At 35.0% G+C, this 24,775-nt stretch overlaps 1 protein-coding gene across 9 annotated transcripts in view; it reads right to left on the reverse strand.

Moving 5' to 3' along the window:
• The window catches only part of DCAF6 (DDB1 and CUL4 associated factor 6), a 181,645-nt gene that overhangs the window by 63,316 nt on the left and 93,554 nt on the right, over positions 1 to 24,775 (reverse strand). For 5 of the 9 annotated variants that reach the window (XM_059884583.1, XM_059884582.1, XM_005203393.5 and 2 more), the window contains 4 exons: positions 23,607 to 23,726; positions 21,548 to 21,808; positions 10,133 to 10,303; positions 2,509 to 2,568 (listed from right to left, as the gene is read on the reverse strand). In XM_059884583.1, coding sequence (XP_059740566.1) covers positions 2,509 to 2,568; positions 10,133 to 10,303; positions 21,548 to 21,808; positions 23,607 to 23,726 — 612 coding nt within the window. The remainder of the gene's footprint in view (positions 1 to 2,508; positions 2,569 to 10,132; positions 10,304 to 21,547; positions 21,809 to 23,606; positions 23,727 to 24,775) is intronic. The other 4 variants (NM_001191229.1, XM_005203395.5, XM_005203397.5 and 1 more) reach the window with 2 other exon arrangements.

Consider the following 24,775-nt stretch of genomic DNA (forward strand, 5'->3'; position numbering starts at 1 on the left):
CATGTGACCTTTTACATGGTCTTGCTATTTTCAATTTTACTCCCTTCCAATCAACCATCTATAAAGCTGCCAAAATGATCCAATACATAAATCTGGTCATGTTTCTCCCAAGCTAGAATAATTTCTAGGGCATCTCACTGCTTAAACAATTGTTTTATTCATTCATTCAACAAAATATCTACTGTTTTGAAAACAGATATGGTGTTAGGCACTGAATATACTATAGTGAATGAAAACATTCAGAGAATACAGAGAAAGACAGGTATTAAACAATCCCTTAAATAAAGGTATGATTATAAATTTTGACAAATGTGATGAAGGATAGCAGGTCACAAAGAGATAAAGAGAGGAGAACTACTTCTGATTAGAATGTCATACTACTTTTGGAAAAGTAGTATCTAAGTGAGTTTTGATGAGTAGAAGTTGCTGAAGACAAAAACATTTTGGTAGAGACAATAGCATTCACAAGAAATTTAAGAGGGAAATGAGCTTAGAGTGTTGTTAGAAAAACTGAAAGAAGGCCAAATTGTCAAGAGCTGAGTGAGTGAGAGAAAGGGCCAGGAGTGCAGGGCTCTGCAAGCCAAGGCATGGATTTAGATTGCCTGAAGGGAGAAGGAAATGGCAACCCACTCCAGTGTTCTTGCCTGGAGAATCCCAGGGATGGGAAAGCCTGGTGGGCTGCCGTCTATGGGGTCGCATAGAGTCAGACACGACTGGGGCGACTTGGCAGCAGACTTGGCAGGCAGCAAGGGCAAACAGTTTAAAAGTTTTAGGCAAGTGAATAACAATATGCTTAGATTTACATTTTTAAAAGTTTACTCCGCCTGGAGATAACAGATGCAGACTGATAGGATGTGAGAAGACCAGTTAAGAGGTTACTGTATTAGTCCAGGTGAGAAAGACAACAGTGGGGAGTTTCAGTTCACTTTTATAGTAGACATTATCTCTAGGTGATAAAACCCTGTAATGTAGAAGTCCCCCGTACATTAAAAGATGTACTGCTGAATAAAAAGGCATGTAAAACCTCAGGACTTAATTCATTTGGATATGCTGTCATTTGAACATTTCTGCTCAGAGAACTTCTTACCAAGTTACACTGATGATGGTCTATCATCATGCAGCTTCTGCCAAGCCTACTCAATATCTGACCTTTTATATAACATCTCCACTCATAACTGAAAGGCAAATATGCTTTACATGGCCCAAAAAATACTCCTGATTTCTGCCTCCAAACTAGCTTACCCTAGTAAATGGAATAGTTTACCCAGGCATTGGTGGCAAAAATCTGGGAGCTATCCTTTATTCTCATTTCCTTCTGTCATATGTCATAATATATATAAAGTAATTACAATATAAATATAATATTCAACATAATTCTATGGAAATTTTTCTGTAAGATTAAATAAAATATGAATTTGGCTACAAACTCTTCAATAGTATTTACATTCATATAGCCTTACCAAAAAAAGATTTGATTAGAGAGCAGTTCTAAACAGTAGTACAATATATTATATATAATATTATAATTGTGTTTTACACTTTAATCATTCTTTACTGTTAATACCTCTACAATTAATGTATAAAGATAAAACACGCATAATTTCTTAGTTCTCAAATTCACTTATGAATTCATTCATTCTCAAGAACAGAAAAGACCTATAGCAAATATTTGCCATCTCAGGTCTATAAAGAATAATTTAAGATCAGATGTACAGAAGGAGTTTTCTGATTTGTTTCAAAATTAGTTTTTGAATAATTCTCCAAGAAGACAGTTAAAATTAGATCTATTTCACACTAAATAGGTACTTCAGCAGTATTTCATTTCCTCAATGACAAATGAGTCACCCTACATATGTAAACTTTTAGCCAACTAAAGCTTATGGCTTTAGGGCTAAGTTACTTTTACATTTTTGAAAAATATTTGTAAAATCTACTTCATCAACCTCTTCTCAAGGCTCCAAAGTGGACTGTATACCTCTCCTACTTCAGAAGGCAAGTGGAAGTGGAAGTTATTTTCCCTTCTGATGGGTGACTTTGGAGCTTATCTCTGCATTGATAATCGTATTTCTTAAAGTTAAAGCTACCTAGAGTTCAAGCATCAGACAAGTGAGACATAAAACCAAGTATTATGACAACAGCGTAGTAATACAGAACATTTTTATGCTCCAATAACTTTTCCAAAAGTAACCACTAGGTAATATGCTAACCTCACACCCAGTTATACAATTTTATGACAGCTAGAATTTGTAAAAAGGGATCTTTTTTATATACATATAATACTGTTATAGGAAGAGATTTCAAAGAAATTAGCTTACACAGAAAATAATTTGTATAGGCCAAGGAGGCCCTTTGGGCATAATACCACCTAAGATAATTTAGCCCACAAAATACTGACTATTAGACCATAGATCACAATGAAATGCTATGAAAAAGTGAGAGAGAGCTTGGTTTATGCATTGCAATAAAACTATGGATGGATGGGCATAGCGCATCTCCTGTTGCACGCACCCTGTTGCTCGTCAAGTGACATGGATCCAAGCTGTTTGTTAACCACAGAAGAAGGAGAATCTGAAACAAAAATGAGATTTTTAACTTAAAAGTAAGCAGCAGAAAACTGCACAGCAATGTCATGATCATCTCTAAGCTTAAGAAACAAATGTATAATGGTGGGGAATAGAAGTAAGTACTGTGGAGTATTTCCCAAGCAGTGAGTAAGCAAGGCCGTGTGCTTAAGATATGTTATTTCAGGCAAGCATTTAGCAACTTTGGGAATGAGTTGAGAAAATGTTCTTCTACTTCCATGCATATACTTTTTATCAAATTCATTTAGCACAGGCACAAAGTGCAAGGTAGATAAAACAGAAACAGAGTATCTCCCTCACCACAAGAAAGACTCTTTGTCTTTCTCAAACCCTCTTTCCAGCTCCTTAAGATGGCTTTATTTTGGACTGGAGGATTCAAAGCATGAAATGAGATGCTCACTACACTTAGCTAGATGTTATCTTGAGTTGAAAAAGGAACTCAAAGACATAAGACAAGGAAAATGGTTTATGAGAAATATTTAATGAAGTAATTACCATTACAGAAACATAGTAACTTTTAAAAACTCTATGGTATGTGGTGAATATTAAAACTGCACTGTGAAGCCTTTGGTTTCTTTAGGTGCCTGGTGAGAAAAGGAAAAGAAAGGCAATGAAAAGGCTTACACTTTGGGCATCATGCTTTCTACCTTGGCTTCAAACAGAATGTTTTATTTTTACCCTTTGGATACACTGAGTTTCTATGTAAAAGAATTTGTCTTATAAATAAATGGGTTCTACTGTTTGAAAAACACTCGTATAAAGTAAGGCAGCATGATGAAATGGAAAAAGCACCAGTCTAGAATTAGTCAGTGTTGATTCCAACTCTGGTTTTGACAATAACTTAGCTGTATGACAGAGGACAAGTCAATATTTTTAGGTCTAACACTCTCCTTTCTTCCTGGTCATTCTAGGATCTGGTAACTAAGAAAGGCATGAGGAAACAGAAGGAGGTGGCTACTATTACTGGCTGGGGTTCCAGTGTCCTAGTAGAGCTACAGGAAAGAGAAAATGTGGATAGCAAGCATACATAGCTCTCCACTAAACGTAAGAATAAGTCCTAGTTTCTAACAGCCTATGCTCCAGTTCTTAGCAAATGTTGTTCATAAAAACTCTGCACTTTTTTATAATGAAGCATTATTCTCCCAACAGTAAGTATTTTGATTTATGAGTGACCATAACTCAATAGCTAAGTTTTCTAATATATCCTTGATTCTTAGCAATTTTATACCACTTGACTGCTTGTACACTGAAAACTGAACCCCGCTACCAGGACTACTAGTATCAATTTCAAACTGTCTACCTTCTGAGGTAACCAGTTTGGTCATAAATTTTTATACTACTAGATTTTCATAAAGCATGATCATCATTTAAATAATAGTATGCTTATCACTGCTTCATTAGAATATTCAGCTCAACAAATCTGTTGCTGTTGTTTAGTCACTAAGTTGTGTCCAACTCTTTTGTGATCCCATAGACTGTAGTCCACCAGGCTCCTCTGCCCATGGGATTCTCCAGGCAAGAATAGTGGAGTGGGTTGCCATTTCCTTCTCCAGGGGATCTTTCTGACCCAGGAATCAAACCCACATCTCCTGCAATGGCAGGCATTCTTTACCTCTGAACCACCAGGGAAGCGCCAACAAATCTGTACTAAACAAAAAAGAAAATGGAATGATGGTAATTTAATTGGTTCCCTAATCTAGTCATGCTTTACTTTCTTTTATAAGACTTCTCAAATATCAATTTCTGAGTTAGATACAATGAAGAGTAGATGAGTTGATCTTTGGAAAAAACCAAAATTATATTCTTTAAGAAAAACAAAAAAAGTGAGTCAGTGAAATAAATATTGGAAAATCTTCCTAGAAAGCCTGTTATGAAAATTTTTTTATCGTTATACATTCTATTATACTCTTCTTAAGAACCTGAGAACAACCTTCCATGCAATCTTTTTTCAAATATTTAATTTTTCACAAATCTTATGGAATGCACAAATCTTATGAAATAAAGTGCATCTTATGCAAGTTTTTAAATAAAACACATTGAGAAAGGATCTACAATGCTGTCATCTCAAAGAATTGTATATTTTCAAACTCTTGAAGTATTTAATTAATGAAGCTTAGGTTAAGGCAGAAAGATAATGTTAAACTAAAAGGTCTTCCTTCTGGGTTTTACAGTCTGTCCAGATGTTATATGTATCTGGGGAATAATCTTTCTTCACATGTTGAAGACCAATTTTTAAGAAGAAATCCTTCTTGATCATTGCTTCCATTCTATTTTTAATTTGGGGTACTACGCAACTGTTTTTGAAAGGATTATCTTCCTGTTACATAAACATTTGAAGTAACGTGTTTCTGTATCACTAGATATTCATAAATATAATACCTATAACTTCTAACTTACAGAAATACTTCCAATATTAATATAATAATCATCAGAATATCTAATATTTTTAAAAAATAAGTATTAATTCAATGCTGATTGCTTCAGTGTTTGCATACCCTACTCACAGAGAGTTTGCATACTCTCTGTGAAATATCATCTAGAAAGCACTATCACAAAATAAATTTTGACTATATGGTCCCATGATAATTTATTACAAAATGTAGGACAGTTGGTCAGCTTATTGCCAGTCTCTTAAATTATTATTATTTTTAAAGTAGAGACAAACTTTAAGCAAAAGCTCCTTCAGTCTAAGCCAAGGTGTTTCATGCCTAATTACTATATATCTCCAAACTTTTCGTGTTCTAGTTTTGAGAAAATTCTTTAGCCCCTTGACATTCAAACTCTGTAGGAAAAAATAAAGAATTATAATTTAAATAACAAAGATTCTAGTCAGACTCCCTGGGTTCAAATCTGGCTTTTCTACTCAGTAATATTGTAATCATGGGCAAGTTATTTAACGTCTGTAGTCTCAGTTTCTCCGTTTCTCCATCTGTAGAATGGGGATAATTTTGATATCTACCACATACTTTTCTTGTGAGGATTTAATGAGATAACCTATGTAAACTACTTCAATAGCACATAGGAAAGGGTCAACTAATGTTATTACTTGCTTGTTTTTCTCAAACATAGTGCTGAATGAAAAATAATAATTAAAAGAAAAAGAAAAGAAAAATGATGATAGGAAGCTGTTCTGAAAAACATGGAGCACAGTCCCATGTTTAAAGTTCTAAGTTACCCATCACTGTGTTGCTTAGGACCCTATCATTTAAAGTCGTTGAAAAGTACTTGCAGAACTAAGTCAACATCACATCTGATTTACTAAACGCTCATGTTATAAACACTAACATGGTGGGTCAAATGCATCCACTTGAGAAGTGCGACCTGTAACTGACATTATGGACACTGTGGGGAACTGGATGTTGTACAGAAGACTGTTTTCAGAGGACTGGGTAAATGCTGATTTTTTCCAATATGGCTCAGTTTTGAAAAGCCCTTTAAAATATTCACCAATGTTTCATACCCTTTACGGGGTATAAAAATTACTTTTTTCTTTTCCAATTGGCAAAACCGTGCCATAAAGTGAAAAAACAGTTCCTACCTGACACCCTCTCTAGGCTGGCTCCATGCTCCAGTGGGGCTCTGTGGTGGTTGGGCCAGTACCAGCAGACTCCACAGGGTGTTGTCACTCTGAGCAGGAGCCAGCAACCCATGACTTCAGGGGACCTGAAATGGAAAAAAAGAGTTGGGTTTAAAATCAGCCATATGCTGAATGCCTCTGCCACAGCTGTTTATGGCATTCATCTGAAAAACATACATACAGCTCATTCAAAACCCTGAATACTATCAACCTTTCATGGTCGCAATATGAGGATATCTTTAGGTATTAATAGTAAGTTAAAGTTACTATAATTAAGATAGTCCAATATTATGTGTACTTTTCTATTCAGGAGTATAAAAACTTTATACAGTGTTCTCTATCCCATCCTTGTGCCACACTAACTAAATAAGTCAATAATTGGGAAACTGAGGCATAAAGCAGCCAAATGACCTGCCCAAGGTCATTTTTCATAAGGCCAGGAATAAGAACTCAGCCAGTCTAACACCTAGACAAGTGATCTGATGAAAGGAAATTCATCTCTTTATGATTTAAAAAAAAAAATCACTGAAAGATTAGAAACGAGTTGTGATGTACTTCCTACAAGTCTAAAAAAAGTGCACTTTTTTAAAACTAAAAATGTGAATATTTTATAGACATATATACTAATTTTGAAAAAGTATTAGAAATTAGCTATGAATAATTATCATTTACAGGTGTCAAAAATTGTTTTAGAGCAGTGGTTTTTGAATTGTGCTTCTGAGAGCAGAGGTGGCTTGGGGGTGGCAAGAGGGACAAGGAATTAAGCTGTCATTTCTCAACACTCTTCTTTATGTTCAATCTCAACAGTGTCATTTATGTATTTTATATTAGAACTTCCCCATGAAATTCTAATTTCACAGCTGAAAAAATGGGAGGGGGAGAATTGTTTAAAATGTATATTAACATCTATCTTATACAGCTCATTTTAAATACTGCTTGGTGCCTTGGAGAACTGTTTAAAACATATGTTACAATCTATCTTATACAGCTCATTTTACTGTATGATGCCTTTGAATGGTGTTTTAGTCTTCAACTGCCAAGAAATATTGGCATCAGACATGTTCTCATTTGATCCCATTAAAATGTAGACTCTATAAAATGGCTTGAGGGTTTGATGCCATTTTCCTACAGAAATTAAGTATTAGGTAGCTTCATCTAACACTTAGCCTGTCACAAAATATTCTCATGAGTCCTATACTTTGAAAAGAGAATAAAATATTTACCAGACAATGTAGTCACTCAGAAATTCTGCATGTGTTAAAATTTCTTGGTTTCCAAAATTACATTAATGTCTCCTTTGAATATCTTATACCTAAAAGGCTTAAACAGGTGAGATGATGATAGAAATATAATTTACTGATAGTATCATCATTTGCTGACACTATGAGGATATCAAGACATAATGGGAAAATGTTTTATGAGAACTGAGCATTCTTCTATTGTTAAAAAGTTAAAACATAGAATGCTAATTTTCTGCAAACTGTATTCATGATTTTAGTAGTAATATCTAGTATGAGTGAATGGATCAATTAATGCCCATTATATACACACACAAAATTATATTCATACATTGTGAAATGTAGGAAAATGTTTTATGAATTGTTGTTCAAATACAACCAATCTTCCTGCTGAATTTCATAAATTTAATTTCTACTCTGTATTTCTATAATTTGGATGTTCCAAAATGAAGAATTTTACATTAAGTCAACTCATCTTTCCTCCTTTTCAAGATTTACTAAATGGACAAGATATTCTTTGTAACAAACTAACAATACATTATTAGCTCTTCTTAAAGTTTTTAGTTACCAGTGTTCCTGACATGTGAAGAAAGAGTAAGATAAAAGCAACGCTAGCAAATGAACCTAGGGCATGTTACAGGTTAGGTTACTAGTGGTCTTATATGAATGGCATGTCAAAAAGCATATGGCATAGAGGTACACAATCCATCTCACACTGTAAGGGAAGACAGCAAGCATACACCGAATAGCAGCACCAAGGGCTTCTAATGCTGGTCCATGTGGCAGCCTCAGGGACCCAAGCAAGTTGTTCAATAACAAAAAATAAGATTAATGTGTTTCTCAGCTTCAAAACTGGCAAGGTGTCTAACTCAACACTGGTTTTGTAAAAATTACCACAATACGTACCGGTTATCAAACTAGTTATTATTTAATAAGAATGATGCCAAGAGTGGGGAAAACAGCATCTTAATTCACAAAAAACATATAACCACCCTAAAGCTTTTTGATTCTAAAAAGAACTGGCTTCAATTCAAATTGATGAACTAGATATAAAGACTCAATGTCAATATTTTCCTAATGTCCACAGTGTACATTTCTCTACCAATAATGAGACAGTTTTGTTTTATACTCAACTTCACTCTAATACTTGGTTTGTTATCTGCTAAATTTCACTATTCTAAAAATATTTATATATGTATAGACATTTTCTCTTCCTTATTGCTTTAGATGTTGTATATTTTTACTTTTAAAACCCCTGTGCTAAGCATGTGTGTGTGCTCAGTCATGTCCCTCCCACTCTGTAACCCCATGGACTGCAGCCCACCAGGCTCCTCTGTTCATGAGATTTCCCAGGCAAGAATACTGGAGTGGGCTGCCATTTCCCTCTCCAGGGGATTTTCCTGACCCAGGGATCAAACCCATGTCTCTGGCATTGGCAGCTGTGTTCTTTACCACTGAGCCAACAGGGAAGCCCTGTGCTATACAGCACAAAATCACAGCAAAATGTCTTAATACTAAATGTTACAACTATAATCTATTCAAACTTTCTTATTAATGTATGGGAAAAAATTGCTCTATGGTTAAAAAAAAATGAGAAAGAGAAAAATATCTTTGCTTCACTGATATTCTATTTATATAACAGCAAGTTAAAAATCAGGTCCAAAATTTGTTCCAAACATCACATCTATATTGCAGTTATTTAAATCTATTTTATTTCACCATGGTATTGTATAATATGCTTTTGTTACCACAGCACTTAGTGGAAACAGATACTTATTTATAAAGAAGAGGTATCCAGTTCTAACAATATACAGATTAATTCCAAGTAATTTAGTCAGAGTTCTCAAAGTAATTAACTCCCAACTCATCACTCCTTAGAGTGGCAAAATAAAGTATGTCAAAGTAGTAAATTTCATTAGTATGACAGCACCTACTATAGTAACTATAGTATAGGATGTGTATTTATTATCTTTCTTGAAAGAATTAAGTTGACAAATTATTTTATGCTGTGTCTTTCACTAATTCTTTCAAGCGATGTTTACTGAGCATCACAAGCTTTTTGGCTGTTAAAAAAAAGTGAGCCACTAAAATACTCAATGAAAAAGAGAGTGGCACAGATTATTACTATCTTATCAGAGTTTTATATATTAAGAACAGGAACATAAAACCAGAGTATTTTTCCTGTCCCACATATGAGAAAGTTGATTATGCGTAGGAGGACTATGAAAGCAAATATTGAAAATTTTCAAATGATTACAGAAGCAGAGTATTGGCCAAAATCTAGCATTACTATGTTTATGTGGTAACAGAAGTACTGGTTAATTCTCAAAGCAAAAAAAAAAAAAGAGGAGGAGCTAGGAGCCATAAGCACAGATACCATTTTAACATACAGGAAATATCAATAGAAATATCAATGCAGGCTCCAAATTCACTAGATTATTAGATGGGGTAGCTCATTAACTGTAGAAGTAATAAATATTTGCCCTTCTCTAAAATTACAAATAAAATAAGAGATTATTTTATATTTGCCTTGCTAGCAAGTGCTGTTGGCAATCTGTCCTTCTAGACACATGATGATAAATTTCACCATACACTAGAAATGAAGGGAAAAGCTTCAGGCACATCAGCTTTCTTTGGAAGGGGAAAAGAGAAGCATCTTATACACAGCAGCAGGGTTAAAAACAAACAAACAAAAAAACTCTACCAGCTGCTTAAGGACACTTGATATTAATAACCTGAAGTCTGAGGGTCCTGTGAAGAGCCCTCATGAGAAGACTGATCAGAAGTGGAAGGCTGTTGCTGGGTACGCGCAGCTAGCTCCTGCTGCCTCTGCTGCTCAGCCCTCTTAAGCCTCAGTTGTTGCAGGCGCTTACGGAGCAAAGCTATCTCAGGCCCCCTTAGAAATTCTGATACAGATAGGAAAAGAAAGATGAAAAGATAGTAATAAAACAGAAAATAGTAAGAATACAATTATACTTTAAAGAGAGAAGGGTATAAATAAAACACATCTCACAGAGGAATACTAAAAGCAAACTACTCATAAAAAATTACTGATCATTAAATTATGATAAACTACAGACACTTATATACCCAAATGTTTCTGTTTAACTACAATGAATAAGACAGAGTTCTCTAAGAATATTTATGTAATTATACAGAGTGTAAGTAAAATCTTTCATAACAAAACATTTAAAAGTGAACATTCCTAATTGCATCTCCTTTTACAACAATTAGAAAATATCAGTTATCTCATTTAACCTATATACAAAAACTACAAATTTCAATCACATAATAATTAAGATTATGAAAAAGTTAATACATTTGGAAACAATCCTTGACATTTATTAGTAGAGAGACCTTTAAAAAGTAAAAGCTACATATTTTTCAGCTAAAATGTTTCTTTTTATGTGAGAATTATCATTTGCTTTTTCTTTTAAGATGAATAATATTTACATAATCTTTAACATTTTCTTATACTTCATCTGAAGCAGTGGCCATAGATAAAAAATAGTATAACACGAAATTGTGCAGAGAATGCTGAGTACCTAACTATAAGGCATTGTTTTAGGTTCTTGGGATAAGTAAAAATTGAAAAAAAAAAAACAGTCCCTACTGGTGTGTTCTGAGAAAAAAACATACAACAGTGTATTTGTATGTGTTTCTATGTGTCAAGTGGGGATAAGTGCCATGAAGTAAACTGGCAGGGTAAGACAGGGGTGATGAAGACAGAGGGGGAACTGGCTGCTGTTTTATATACGGTCATCACGGAAGGATTCTTCTCCTAAGATGACTTTTCAATAAAGACCTCAAGGATGTAAGGGAGTGACCCACACGGGTATCTGGAAGAAAACTGTTCCAGGCAAAGAAAAAAGTACAAATGCTCAGAAGGGGAAGTGTATCTGGATGTGGAATATATATATGTTACAGGTAATGGCAGAAAAACTTGCTGATAGCTTGGATGTAGAGTGATCCCAATGTTTTCAGTGTAGATAACAGGAAAAATGAACTTGCCATTTATTGTGACAGGGAAGAGCAGAGGAGGAGGAAGTAGTACTTAAGAAAACAATTAGTATCCAAATGGAGAAACCGAGTAGCGACTCACTATAATATATACTGTATAAATACACACACACACACACACATATATACACACACACAGTATAATATATATACTGGTTAGAATTCACCAGTAAATCTGGATGTCAATGACAATGTTGGAGAAGGAAATGGCAACCCACTCCAGTGTTCTTGCCTGGAGAATCCCAAGGACAGAGGAGCCTGGTGGGCTGCCATCTATGGGGTCATACAGAGTCAGACACAACTAAAGCGACTTAGCAGCAGCAGCAAAAATGACGATGTTACTTTCAGTCACTGAAAGAGTAAGAAATAATAAAGAAGTCTAAGAACTAAACTGAAGGGAAGAATACTAAGAATAAGGAGAATGCAAAAAGGAGATTAGAGGAGTGAGTGAACCAATTTCTATAAGCTCAGGGATCAAAGTATTTCAAGAAGGATAAAGTTAGCAGCTGTGTCTCCTGATTCAATGAAAAAGACACTAACCAAGAACTAACCACAAAGAAAATGGCTTGACAAGAGCCATTTCAGTGAAGTCACAGAGGCCAAAACCTGACTGGAACAGGTTCAAGACAAAAGGGAAGTAAAGAAGGAGAGGGACAAAGCATATGTACTTTTCCCAGAAGTTTTGCTGTGAATGGGGTAAAGAGAAACTGGCTGACTGTTGGTGGGAGAAGAGAATCAAGGGAGGTTTGTTTTAGTTTGAGACAGACTACATATGTTTGTATACTGACGGATATATACTTAATTAGAAAGAGGCGAGAAGATAAGAAGAAGTGGGCAAATGCAGGAATGACGTCCTTGAGTAGACCAAAAGAGATGAGCTGCAGTAAATAAGAGGAGGAATTGGCTTTAGACATTTACATAAAAATTTCATCCACTCTAATAAAGTGGATGTACTACCAAGTGTATGGGTAGAAATTAGTTGTAGATTTGATGTATGGAGTACATGGAATTTCTCTCAGTGACACAGCAAATTATATAAATTACCAAATAACTTTCAGTTAGTCAGTTCTGTTCAGTCACTCAGTCGGGTTCAACTCTTTGTGACCCCATGGACTGCAGCACGTCAGGCTTCCTTCTCTATCACCAACTCCCAGAACTTGCTCAAACTCATGTCCACTGAGTCAGTGATGCCATCCAACTATCTCATCCTCTGTCATCCCCTTCTCCTCCTGCCTTCAATCTTTCCCAGCATCAAGGTCTTTTCAAATGAGTCAGTTCTTCGCATCAGGTGGCCAAAGTATTGGAGCTTCAGCTTCAAAATCAGTCCTACCAATGAACACCCAGGACTGGTCTCCTTTAGGATGGACTGGTTGAATCTCCTTGAAGTCCAAGGTACTCTCAAGAGTCTTCTTCAACATCACAGTTCAAAAGCATCACTTCTTTGGCACTCAGCTTTCTTTATGGTCCAATTCTCACATCCATACATGACTACCGGAAAAACCACAGCTTTGACCAGACAGACCTTTGTCGGCAAAGTAATGTCTCTGCTTTTTAATGTGCTGTCTTGGTTGGTCATAGCTTGGTCATAGCTTTTCTTCCAAGGAGCAAAGGTCTTTTAATTTCATGGCTGCAGTCACCATCTGCAGTGATTTTGGAGCCCAAGAAAATAAAGTCTGTCACTGTTTCCATTGTTTCCCCATCTATTTGCCATGAAGTGATGGGACTGGATCTTAGTTTTTTGAATGTTGAATTTTAAGTCAGATTTTTCACTCTTCAGCTTCTTTTATATAGATTATAAGACTGCAAATTTGGTTTATTGTTTCAGAATCAATCATGCCAGAAATACTAACCTTTGTTACCATATCCTCTATTTATAAAGGATTTTATTCAACTGGCAGTTAACATTTCACAACTCAAGTATCATCAGTCTTTTACTGCCAGTTCCTCCTAGAAAGTTCTCCATATCAAGTAGGATAGTATTCACTAACAAATAAATTGTAATGCTCAATATTATTCTATCTTCTTTTTAAGTATATACATATTCTATAGTTATTGTCAGCATAGTAGTAACACTTTTAGCAATATAAAATAAAGCATTATTATGCAGCCAGGAAGTTTGTCATTTTATACTTCACAAGAAATTACTATAAAGAGAGAGATAATGGAGACATCAAATTATGCTTAAAAAAAAAAATCACAAAATATTTATCCAACTTCATGGTTGTTTCAAACCATCTCTCTTGCACTGACAAATGTTTTATGGGGATATGAGTCTCCATCCTTGACCCACAAGACAGATAATGTAGCAAATCTATTGTAGCAGGCTCTAAGTATAAGCAGCGATGTTCTATAACTTGGAAAATTAAGATTTAGTTATGATAATGTCATGAACATTAATTCAATGCTCCCAGTGCCTTTTAAAGAAGGATTTGTTTGCTTACTTACAAGGCTGGTTGTATGTTTAAAAGTTAAAAAAAAAAAAAAAAATGAGGTTAGGGAAAGAAGTCATCACAGAGCTAAATAGGAAAGGCAAATTTTGAATTAAAATTCCAAGCAGAAATGCCAGTCTGAGCAAATAGTACTGTTAGCAGTTTGAAATATTAAAGGCATGGAAGATACATATATATTACATTCTTTTAAAAATGTGTAAACAAACATATACCATCTGTGATATGAATAAATGCTTGGAGACTTAGTATTTGCTAACATTAGCCAAAATCAAAAGTGAATACAGCAAGTATCTTTGGGCTTAATTTTAAAAACAGTAACAACAACAACAAAAATTGCTCAACAATGAGCCAGGAACTGCTAATGGGAAATTTGTACTTCCATCTCCTGATAGTAACTACTAACTCTACTCTTCTTGTTTTTAAAGAATCTAGGCAAGTCTCCATAATGACAATTCCTACTGATGTAAAACAACAATAAACTATACGTAAGCTCAGCCGATAAAGAATCCACCTGCAATGTGGGAGGACCTGGATTTGATTCGTGGGTTGGGAAGATCCCCTGGAGGAGGTCATGGCAACCCACTCCAGTATTCTTGCCTGGAGAATCCCATGGACAGAGGAGCCTGGCGGGCTACAAACATGCCATGGGGTCGCAAAGAGTCAGAGACGACTGAGCAACTAAACAGAGCACAGCACAGCCCCGACGAAAGTCCATCTGGTTGTAACCTCCAGTCCTGCCTCTCTTCCAATATATAGGTTCTTTTGTCCTGGATGCTGGATTATTTTTACATGTAGTTTGGTGGTACTTTATCTGCTTGCTATCACTCCCAACTTGCTCCTTTGTCCAAGTGATCCTTGAGTATTTTTCCTCCTAGAACAGAGGCAGGAAATAGATGGGTTCCAGGCTAGGTATTTACAACTGGCCTCATGTTTACATTTCTTGGGGCTAAAAAGATGGGCTTCAGGCTGGACACTTAAAATTAGACTCCTATTTGCATTTCCTGAGACGGGAGGTAGGTTAGATATTTACAACCAGCCTCCTTTAGAAACAGACATAACAACAGAAATTGGGTAAATAGCCTGACTGTCTCCTTGAGGACACTTTAGACAATAGCCATGGCAGAAACAGATAAGGGCTAAACCCTGGTGAGGAAAAGATCAAGAGATCGAGTATTATCTATCCTTGGGGCAAGAGAAACATTGAGCATGTTCAAAAAGGCTCCTCAGGGGTCAAAAGGAGGGGGTACTAACCCATAATGTGTGATGCCACAGGACACCCGCTGGCCTCTGGGCTGGAAATCATTTTGGAAAAAATTGTGCACGTGTGTTGGAGAGGGTCCTAAAGAAGGTCAGATGTGGAAAAAGAAACCAGGTAATTGGCCAAAGATACAGACCTGGAAGAACTGCTCTACATAAATGATTTAACTTCCTCTTTAGGAAGTTAAATGTGCTCCTCCACATTAGGGAGGATCTCTCAGGGTGTGCGTCTCTGCCTTACTTCAATTTTAACTAAACCATTTCTCTGCCTGCTCTCTCACTTGTTGTGCTGTGTCTCTAATAATAAACTTTGTACCTGTTTTAACAGTTTTGCCTCCATGAGAAAGGCATTTTTCAATGGGGGCAAGAGCCAGGGAAAACTTGCTTCTAGCTAGGAGCCCTTGCTGGTCTGATGGTTAGGATTTTGGGTTTTCATCCAGGCTTTTTGTTGTTGTTGTTTAATCATAAAGTTGTATCCAACTCTTGTGTGTGCAGCCCGCCAGGCTCCTCCATCCATGCGATTTCCCAGGCAAGAATACTGGAGTGGGTTGCCATGACCTCCTCCAGGGGATCTTCCTGACCCAGGAATCAAGCCCGCGTCTCCTGCATTGCAGATGGATTATTTACCACTGAGTCACCAGGGAGGCCAGGCTACACACATCCAATTCCTGGGCGGGGAACTAAGATCTCACTTCATGTCACCATTCACTGCTATCTCGGAAATCAGAATTGGTCATTCCTTTACTGATTTACAAGTTCCTCTGATCTCTTCTTTAGTTCCCCCAAAGTGTTCATTAACCTACTATTTCCAGTTTTTTCTACTCTCTAAATTGCATATATCTCATCTGACTAGACCCTGACCCTTTAAAGGAAACTGTACACTGGATTATCTGAGCTTTGAAAAGTTTGCTTTGCTATGCTATACTACACAGTTTTTACTTCCCCAGGAATTTTTCAACATAAAGATTCTGAATAGATCTAAATAAATGTCAAAACCTGAGCCAAGACAGAAATCTGTAAATAAGCAGGAATCCACACATAAGTCATTATGTACTATCATAAAAAAATTCAATTCTCATGGTCTGCTGCTGCTGCTGCTAAGTCGCGTCAGTCATGTCCGACTCTGTGCGACCCCACAGATGGCAGCCACCAGGCTCCCCAATCCCTGGAATTCTCCAGGCAGGAACACTGGAGTGGGCTGCCATTTCCTTCTCCAATGCATGAAAGTGAAAAGTGAAAGTGAAGTCGCTCAGTCATGTTCGACTCTTAGCAGGGGTCCATTAATTAGAAACACATGGATCCTCTAGGTGACACACTTCTCAAGGTGAGCCCCCCACAAACTAAATTTTTTATGTACTGATATTCCTTACCCAATCCAAAGAAACCACCTTCTCTTTCTTAAATTAAAATAAGACCAAAGGAGGTAATTAAAGTATAACACATTGGAATGACTGTCTCATTTAACACTCACTCATTACAAGAAGCTCCTTATCATGGGAAAAAATTACAAACAACACACAAAGGCTTAGTTTGAGAAACAACTAAAACTGATGTCTGACAGGCATTATTGAGAAAGAAAAAAATATTTTGTAGTTACTTTGAAATATTTTTTATAAATAAAATTATGAAGATTTCATTTTAACCTTATATAATTTCAGCTCATATTCATATCTTTCTGGTCTTTATATAGGTAATCTAATAACCATATTTTCAAAAGCACCATCTTTTGTTAAATATTCAAGAAAAGACCATGAATAAGAATCATAATGTCTAATCAGATTCTGTGCTATGTATATAGAATGTAGTTTCAAATAGTCTATGTGAATAAAAATAAAATTCAAGAATACAAAGGGTGAAGAAATTCAAATTTTAAAAAGAGAGTGACCAACTGACTTCAAATTCCACTTGAGTATATTATCTTCCTAATTCAGCTACAAAACTCAAAGTCAATTCAGCGGCCCCCTCTAGATATATTATTCTTCAGGTATGCACTTTATATATTCATGTCACTGTGGCTCCATTTTTTCTTCTACCCATATTTATTTTTACCTGTCCTGATTTCATCATGTACCAAAATGATTTTTTACAAGTATTTCCATAAGTTACCATAAAATATTTCTGGAACAAAGTAAGAAAAAAGTATCCAGTTTTATGTTGTCTGGAAAGCCAAGGGCAAATAATGAATCCAAAAACAATAAATAACTGGATATCTATTCACAGCATCTTCCCTGCTGCTGCTGCTGCTAAGTCGCTTCAGTCGAAGATATCATCAAATTTGTGAAGCTTACTGGAAACATCCAGAATGAATGAAATGGAACTGAAACTATAAAGACTATCAAATAGCTAAATATATCTTACATAGGTTATATCAGCTTAAAGGACTTAACAGTATCTTTAAGAGGCTTATGATAGATAAAATCTCTTGTCTTTATGAGAGCATATTCTAATGAGAAAATAGTCATAAACACATCAATAAAAAATAAAATAATTACAAATTCTAGTAAGTGCTTTTCAGGAGATAAACAGGGCTATACAAGACATAATAAAATTTGGGGGAAGGAAGGAAAGGAAGATGAATCTAGCTATGAGAGTTATATAAGACCTCCCTTGGGTGACACTTGAGCTGAGAACTGAAAAAAAAAGGAAGAGCCAAGGGAAGAGCTTCTCAAGTACATAGATCAGTAAGTTTGTTACAAAGACTCAGAATCCAAAAGAAAGAGGCAGAAGAAAGCTTGACATATTCAAGGAACTGAACTGAAATCAGTATAGCTACAGTGTAATGATCATTAGGAAGACAGAGTATGGCATGAAATGAGGCTAGAAAGGCAAACAAGGCACCAGCCATAAAGATTCAGTTCTTTTTCCTCTTTTATTTATATTTATAAATGCAATCAAAAGTCTTTGAGGAGTTTGAGATGGCAAAGTTACATAATCTGATCTAATATTTTAAAATACTCATTTTGGCTGCTGCATGGACAATAAAGTATAAGGGAATAAGAGTACTGGGTTGGCCAAAAAGTTCATTCAGGTTTTTCCATAACATCTTATGCAAAAAACATGAGAGAACTTTTTGGCCAATCCAGTAAGATGAAAAGAAGTAAAGGGTATCTTAGATATGGAGAAAACAGATGATGAATTGGGTGAGGGACATGAAGGAATGCAAGGAATCAGTAACCCATAGTCTGTTAAAATAAGCAAATAAGCAGTAATTATAATTTACTAAGATATGAAATTATCAAGATTAAAGAGATCAGTGAGATAGGAAGGGTAGGAAGATAAATTATAGTTAGACATATTATACCCAAGATGTCCAAAGATAACCAAAACAAAGTGTTAAATAATCAGTTGGACACAGGAGTATGCAACTCAGGGTAGAAGATCAGATTGTCAGTATACATTTGGAGATATTAAATGCTCCAGGAATTGATATAATTTTATGAAGGACAGAGTGCATGTAGAGAACACAGCACAGGCTACGGGGTTCCACTAAAACATTGACAAATAATTATAGAATAAGAAATATCAACAACGGTTACTGAAAACCAGCCAGAGATGCTAATAAAAGTTAAATAGGCAAAAGTGGTATCACAGATGCCAAAAAACAAAGTGCTTCAAGAAAGAAGTGACAGACTGTGCTAAATACAACTGGGTTAAAAGAAAGAAGTATACTTTTGAGGCAAAATGGAAGTCACTAGTGACTTTGACAAAAAGTTTCAGTGAAAAAGGAAGTTAAAAGGCAGATTAGGGTTGGTAGGTAAATAAGTGGAACATGGTAAGAAAAAGGAGACAGTACATGTCAGCTACTCTTATGAAGAGTCTGATTATAAAAGGAGCAAAGACATGAGTCTAGAGGGGAATGTGGGACAATTAAGAGATTTTTTTTTAAGAAAAGAGAATAATAGAGCATGTTTGAGGTGGAAAGGAAAAATTCACCAGAAAAGGTAATAATAAAGATGCAGGACAAGGAGCAAACTCCTTGAAAAGATGGAAAGAGATAGAAACTGCACTGGTTAGCTTCTGTTAGGAGCAGATACACTTCTTCCCACAATGTGACCACTTCTGTCATAGACAATGTGAGTACAGATGCTGGAAAGCTGAGAGATTCAAAAGTAGGAAAGTGAATGCTTTTTTCCCCCTACTATGAATGAAAGAAGGTTATCGGCTAGGGAGTAGGATGAGGACAAAGTGTAGTGCTGAAAGTCTGATAGACGTAAGGTGTGACAGTTGCAGACTGTTCTAACACAGTGCGGAGTGCCCAATGAAGTCTGTGGTCACATAATTCCTCACGAACATTCAGTGACTCAGTTGCAGACCAAGAGAAGGCAAATAATTTGGTTCAATGAGATGGAGTGCTGCCCAGCAAGTCGCCACATTCCCACTGGGCCTCTCCTTCACCCCAGCAAAAGTGACAGAAGAAAAGGAAGGGACAGAAATGAAAGATACAAACACTTAAAATAGATATTCACAGTAAAAGCAAGAAGCCTACGTTTTCATTTTTTCTATTTCTATGCAAGACAGTAATAGAATGACACTCCCTTCCAATATAGGTAATTCCTACTACCCAAAAACCCATCTGGACTTAGAACTGAATAAAAGATTGAGAAAAAAAAAAACACAACATAAACAGCATTAAGTCCTTATTGTTAAAATGCTAAGGCCTACTGTCAAAACAATCAGAGACATAATCTTTAGATGTTACATCTAACATCAAATCATTTTCCTCAGTAGCAATACTATCTTGGTAACATGGAAATATTTCCATTTTCCTTAGTTTAGTCAGCCAAAATTCTTTCCATAATCTACCAGTCAAAAGTCTTTATCTTTCTTTGAAAACTTATAGACAGAAGTGCTAAGTAATGTTCGATGTCATAGGATCATTACTAAAATGTTTTTTTCTCTTCAATGATTCAATGACTACAGTATCTAACACTTACATCAAATATTAAAAAGGATTTAATAATCTGAAATGCAGTACTAGAATGTGTTAACAATCTATGACAAAAAGGAAAAATGAAATTCCCTACGAAATAGTATACTCAGAAATGTGTTAAAGAAACAACTGCAATCAGTTAAGATTCAGTGGAACATGAAAATGAGATAGACAATCTTCTTGCTAAGCTGTGATCAAACTTACAATTGATCAGACTCTTTAAGATTATTCCCAAGAATGTTATCACTTTAAAAACTCTTATTTTTACCAATTTTACTTGTTTTTGAAAGCAAAATTTTAGCTGATTTTGTCCCAGCTTCCCAAACCCTCCAAATATGTTATTTTCCCATAACTTGAAATATTGTATATTTCAAGAATATACAGAGAATGTGGAAAACCCAATTGTATAGCTCATCTTTAGCTTATTTTTATAGGTAAATTTTACTCATCTATTATTTAATTGTCATATAACTGACTGGCTTTTATTCCCATAGAAACTGGAAATAAATTACCAAAACTGGGATATACTGATAAAAGTGCTTAATTTAAAACACCTCATATTTGGTGATCTGGTATCAAATTTCAGAGAAGCAAGAATAAACTTAAATAAAAATAAATAAATAAATAAAATTTTAAAAATAAATAAAAATAAAATCTGGCAGTTAGGAAAGCTGTTAGGAATTTTTCTTATAGGTTTTAGCTTAGGCCTCCCAGCTGTATCTTTAGTTGCTAATATTTTTATTATATATGAGTAAAATACTTCCTTAAAAATCCCAAAGAAAAATATGAATAAACATCTTACTGGTTATTATAATTACATGTATACAGTTCAAATGCCAAGTAAACTACAGACATATGCTAGATTACTGATGTAAACAGTAGTACATTCCATGGAGAAGGGGTGTGTGAACATGAGGAATACTGAAAAGAAAATGCAATTTTAGTAGAATTTAGAAGTTGATTTTTTTTTCATTAACATCAAATACCAAGAAGACAAGGATCTGTTAAAATTTTTTTCATGTAAATAAAGGAGAAATAATTCTTTTGGTAAATTGCATATATAGATGACAAAAGACCATATAAAATTCACCATAAAGAATGTATTGAAAGTATTTCATGATTTGAAGAAAAATCATAAAAAAATAAATAAATACAAAGCAACTAATAATAACCAGGGCTATATCTTCACTAAAGCCAACAATCATTAAGTCAATACATTAAACTGTGTCTAAACACTGTCTTCTGATACTTACATTTTATAAAGAATTGTCTTGGGTAAACTGCAGTTTCCTGCTACGTGATAAAATTCATGCAAGTGAGGCACGCTTGAATTCTGTTTTTACATATTCATATATTACATGTCATTTTGATCATTTTTTCCAGCAAGAATAAGTTGATATAATTCAGTTTCTTTCAAAATAACCCATTAAAAAGTTTTCATTATCAAAAATCATCAGAAGAATCACAGCCTATTTAAAGAATAACATCCTCACCAGACTGATGATGTGTACGGTGTCCAGATGCCTCAACAGGCTGCCTCTGTTCACTGTCTGGAGAAGACAGCAAAGAAGTAGAATGAGGGCTTTCTGTAGAAGATGATGCCAAATGACCCTGAGTTGACACAGTAGAGGATGTAGAAGGCTGAAGAAACTGTTCATCTGGAGTATCTACTTCCATTGCAGTTTCACCCACTTCCAAATCAGTACTTGATGGGACCGTAGGAAGAGTTGAAACATCTGACTGATTCGTCCCACCTTCAAAAAACACATTGTAATACAAATTGAAATACTAAATGCTTTCCAAAACTAACTCCTCTAAAGAGAGATGTTCAAGAAATATATGTGCACACACATACATAGAGAAATAGATAATTTCAGGATATCAAAAGCACCCACTGGTGGTTTGGTACCTTAATCAAACATGCTAATTAACAGGGGTAAAAAACCTACCTATGGCACATTCCTGTTAACAATAATCAACCTTCCAAGCAAAATGCTCAATATCGCAGCTTTACTTAGACAATGCTAAATAACAGCTTGCAAGATGCCTATTAACAGCTTGCAAGATGCCTATAAATAATGTCTTGTTCCTTAAGTTTGAAGATGATAATTCTGATTTAATAGATGGACAGGGAAACCTGGCATATGGCAGTCCACAGGGTCACAAAGAGTTGGACACGACTTGGTGACTGAACAACAACAATGAAAGGATAAGGGACTTATATTAATATATTTCCACTCTGTAACATAATAGTATCCTTAGGAAAATATTTAATGAAAAATTTTATTAACAAGAGTAAAGCTAAATTAGGTCAGAATGGGATTAAGTTCCCAATTCCCACTTCACTGGCAGCAGAGCTTTAGCCACTGAACAACATGATGCGATCATGATTTTAAAAGGCTTGAGTGTCTGCAATGTGTTGTGGCAGGCCTTGTGCTATCTGCAACAGAATAATTAAGAATACTCAATAAATGTTAAAAACTTCCCAGATTTTGCTTCAAATCCATATTATTAAAAGAAAGATACAGAATGAATTAATCAAGTTCATGTCTTAAAAGATGCTAATACAGAATATAAATTTTTTCCTTTAATTATCTTGATTTAAATATATCTTAGTTTAAATTTAAGCACAAATGTGATAACCCTTAAGCAAATCCATAGTCTAAGAAATTTTTTTAAGTTTATATATGCAGAATTTAACAAGAACCATTTTTTTTTTCTAATTTTATTTTATTTTTAAATTTTACATAATTGTATTAGTTTTGCCAAATATCAAAATGAATCCGCCACAGGTATACACGTGTTCCCCATCCTGAACCCTCCTCCCTCCTCCCTCCCCATACCATCCCTCTGGGTCGTCCCAGTGCACTAGCCCCAAGCATCCAGTATCGTGCATCAAACCTGGACTGGCAACTCGTTTCTTACATGATATTTTACATGTTTCAATGCCATTCTCCCAAATCTTCCCACCCTCTCCCTCTCCCACAGAGTCCATAAGACTGTTCTATACAGAACCATTTTTAAATGAAATTTAATAGAAATTTTCATTTTGGGACTTAAAGCAAGTAGGAATTAACTTTCATATTCCTGACTTTTGACAGAGATAGGTAACTTATCAAAGACCATAATTACAGCTGGAAAGTAGTAAACCAAAATATGAAAATAGGTCAGCTAATGCCAGAAATAGCAATTAATAACCATTGTATATAAATAACCAAAAGAAGAAACTATTCAATTACATAAAACTTACTTATCCACAGAGTTTAACCTACATCCACTCTCAGAATACATACAAATGGACTTACAAGGCAGAATATCAGATTCTCTTACTTTACTTGAGAAAAGCAAACAATGAGGGCTATGTCAAGAGGAACCTAAACGAACAATTATACCCAACACCCTTTGACCTCTACTGTTCCACACAATACAATAAGAACTTTATGATCACTAAGGATATAAAACATGGTATACATTAGATAATATAAATAAAACTGACTTCAAAAAATAGTTCTTGCAAGCTTTCTGGTAGCTTTAATTAATAATGAAAATTACCTCTGGGTCGAGATCTTCCTCGTCCTCTATTGCTTTGTGCAACTTCGCTTGCTTCTTCAAACCACCTTGATAACATGTCAGACATTCTCTGCATCAATGACACATTGGGACTTTGCTCTCCTATGATAACAAAACAGGTCTTATCAGTGAACTTAGTCCTTTCATTAATGTAAAAACCTATATTTGAAGGCCTTTAAAGTGAAAGCAATGAAAAATCAAATTGCTTAAATAAATTATATGAATGCATATGTAAAGCTACTAGGGCTATCATCACATTTTATAGTAAATGTATATATGAATCACTCTCATCTGTATTTTGAGTTCCTCCTACATCTTTGCCAATCCTTAGTTACTTCCACAGTCCTACCCTTACCCCAACCCACATCTTTAGGCCTAAGAGTACACAGATAGGAAGAGCTCATGAATTTTAAGTTGAACAGATTAAAAACAAAGTATGACCTCTCTCTTAAATTTCCCTAAACTGAAGGTTTGCCCTCTCACTTAAATTCCCTTAAACTGAATTTATATTCATCATCATTTACTGCAAATTACATATAGTTGAAATTAACTGAAACCAGAAAATATTTTATCTTTTCCCTCCCCTCTTTTCTTCCTTCAAATATTTGAGTAGTCCCAAGGGCATTTTCAAATTTACTATCCCATCAAATTGAAACTGTGATAATTCTATTCTACAATAATATAATTTAAAATAAAAGCTGTTTTTGTATTTTCTATGAAAATAGAATTTATTCTATACTTTATTACCTTTATATAATGTAGCTTTATATTTTAAAATATGATGTCAAATAATACAAACACTAATATATTGGAAAATATGCTTTTGATCTTAAAAGATTTCAGAAATTAGAATAAGACCCATTTATTATACAAAATCACAAACATTACTTTTATTTTAAATGTGCCATCTTAACACTCCCAAAGAGTAGTTTCTAATGCCTATCAAAGGCATCTGATAGGAGGGGAAAAAAAATTTTTTTATGTGCTCTTATAAAACTCTCAGATTGGAAACTGGGAGTTTTCAATTCTCTCTATAGCAAATACAAAGGCAAAAATTATAAAGTTTGATAATACCCAATCTTGCTGTGGCAAAAAATGTATTCTTAGACTTTCAGTGGGAATGCAAAATAGTATATACTTTTCAGAGGGTA

The sequence above is a fragment of the Bos taurus genome, chromosome 3 (genome assembly GCF_002263795.3).
Source record: "Bos taurus isolate L1 Dominette 01449 registration number 42190680 breed Hereford chromosome 3, ARS-UCD2.0, whole genome shotgun sequence".
Classification (NCBI taxonomy): Eukaryota; Metazoa; Chordata; class Mammalia; order Artiodactyla; family Bovidae; genus Bos; species Bos taurus.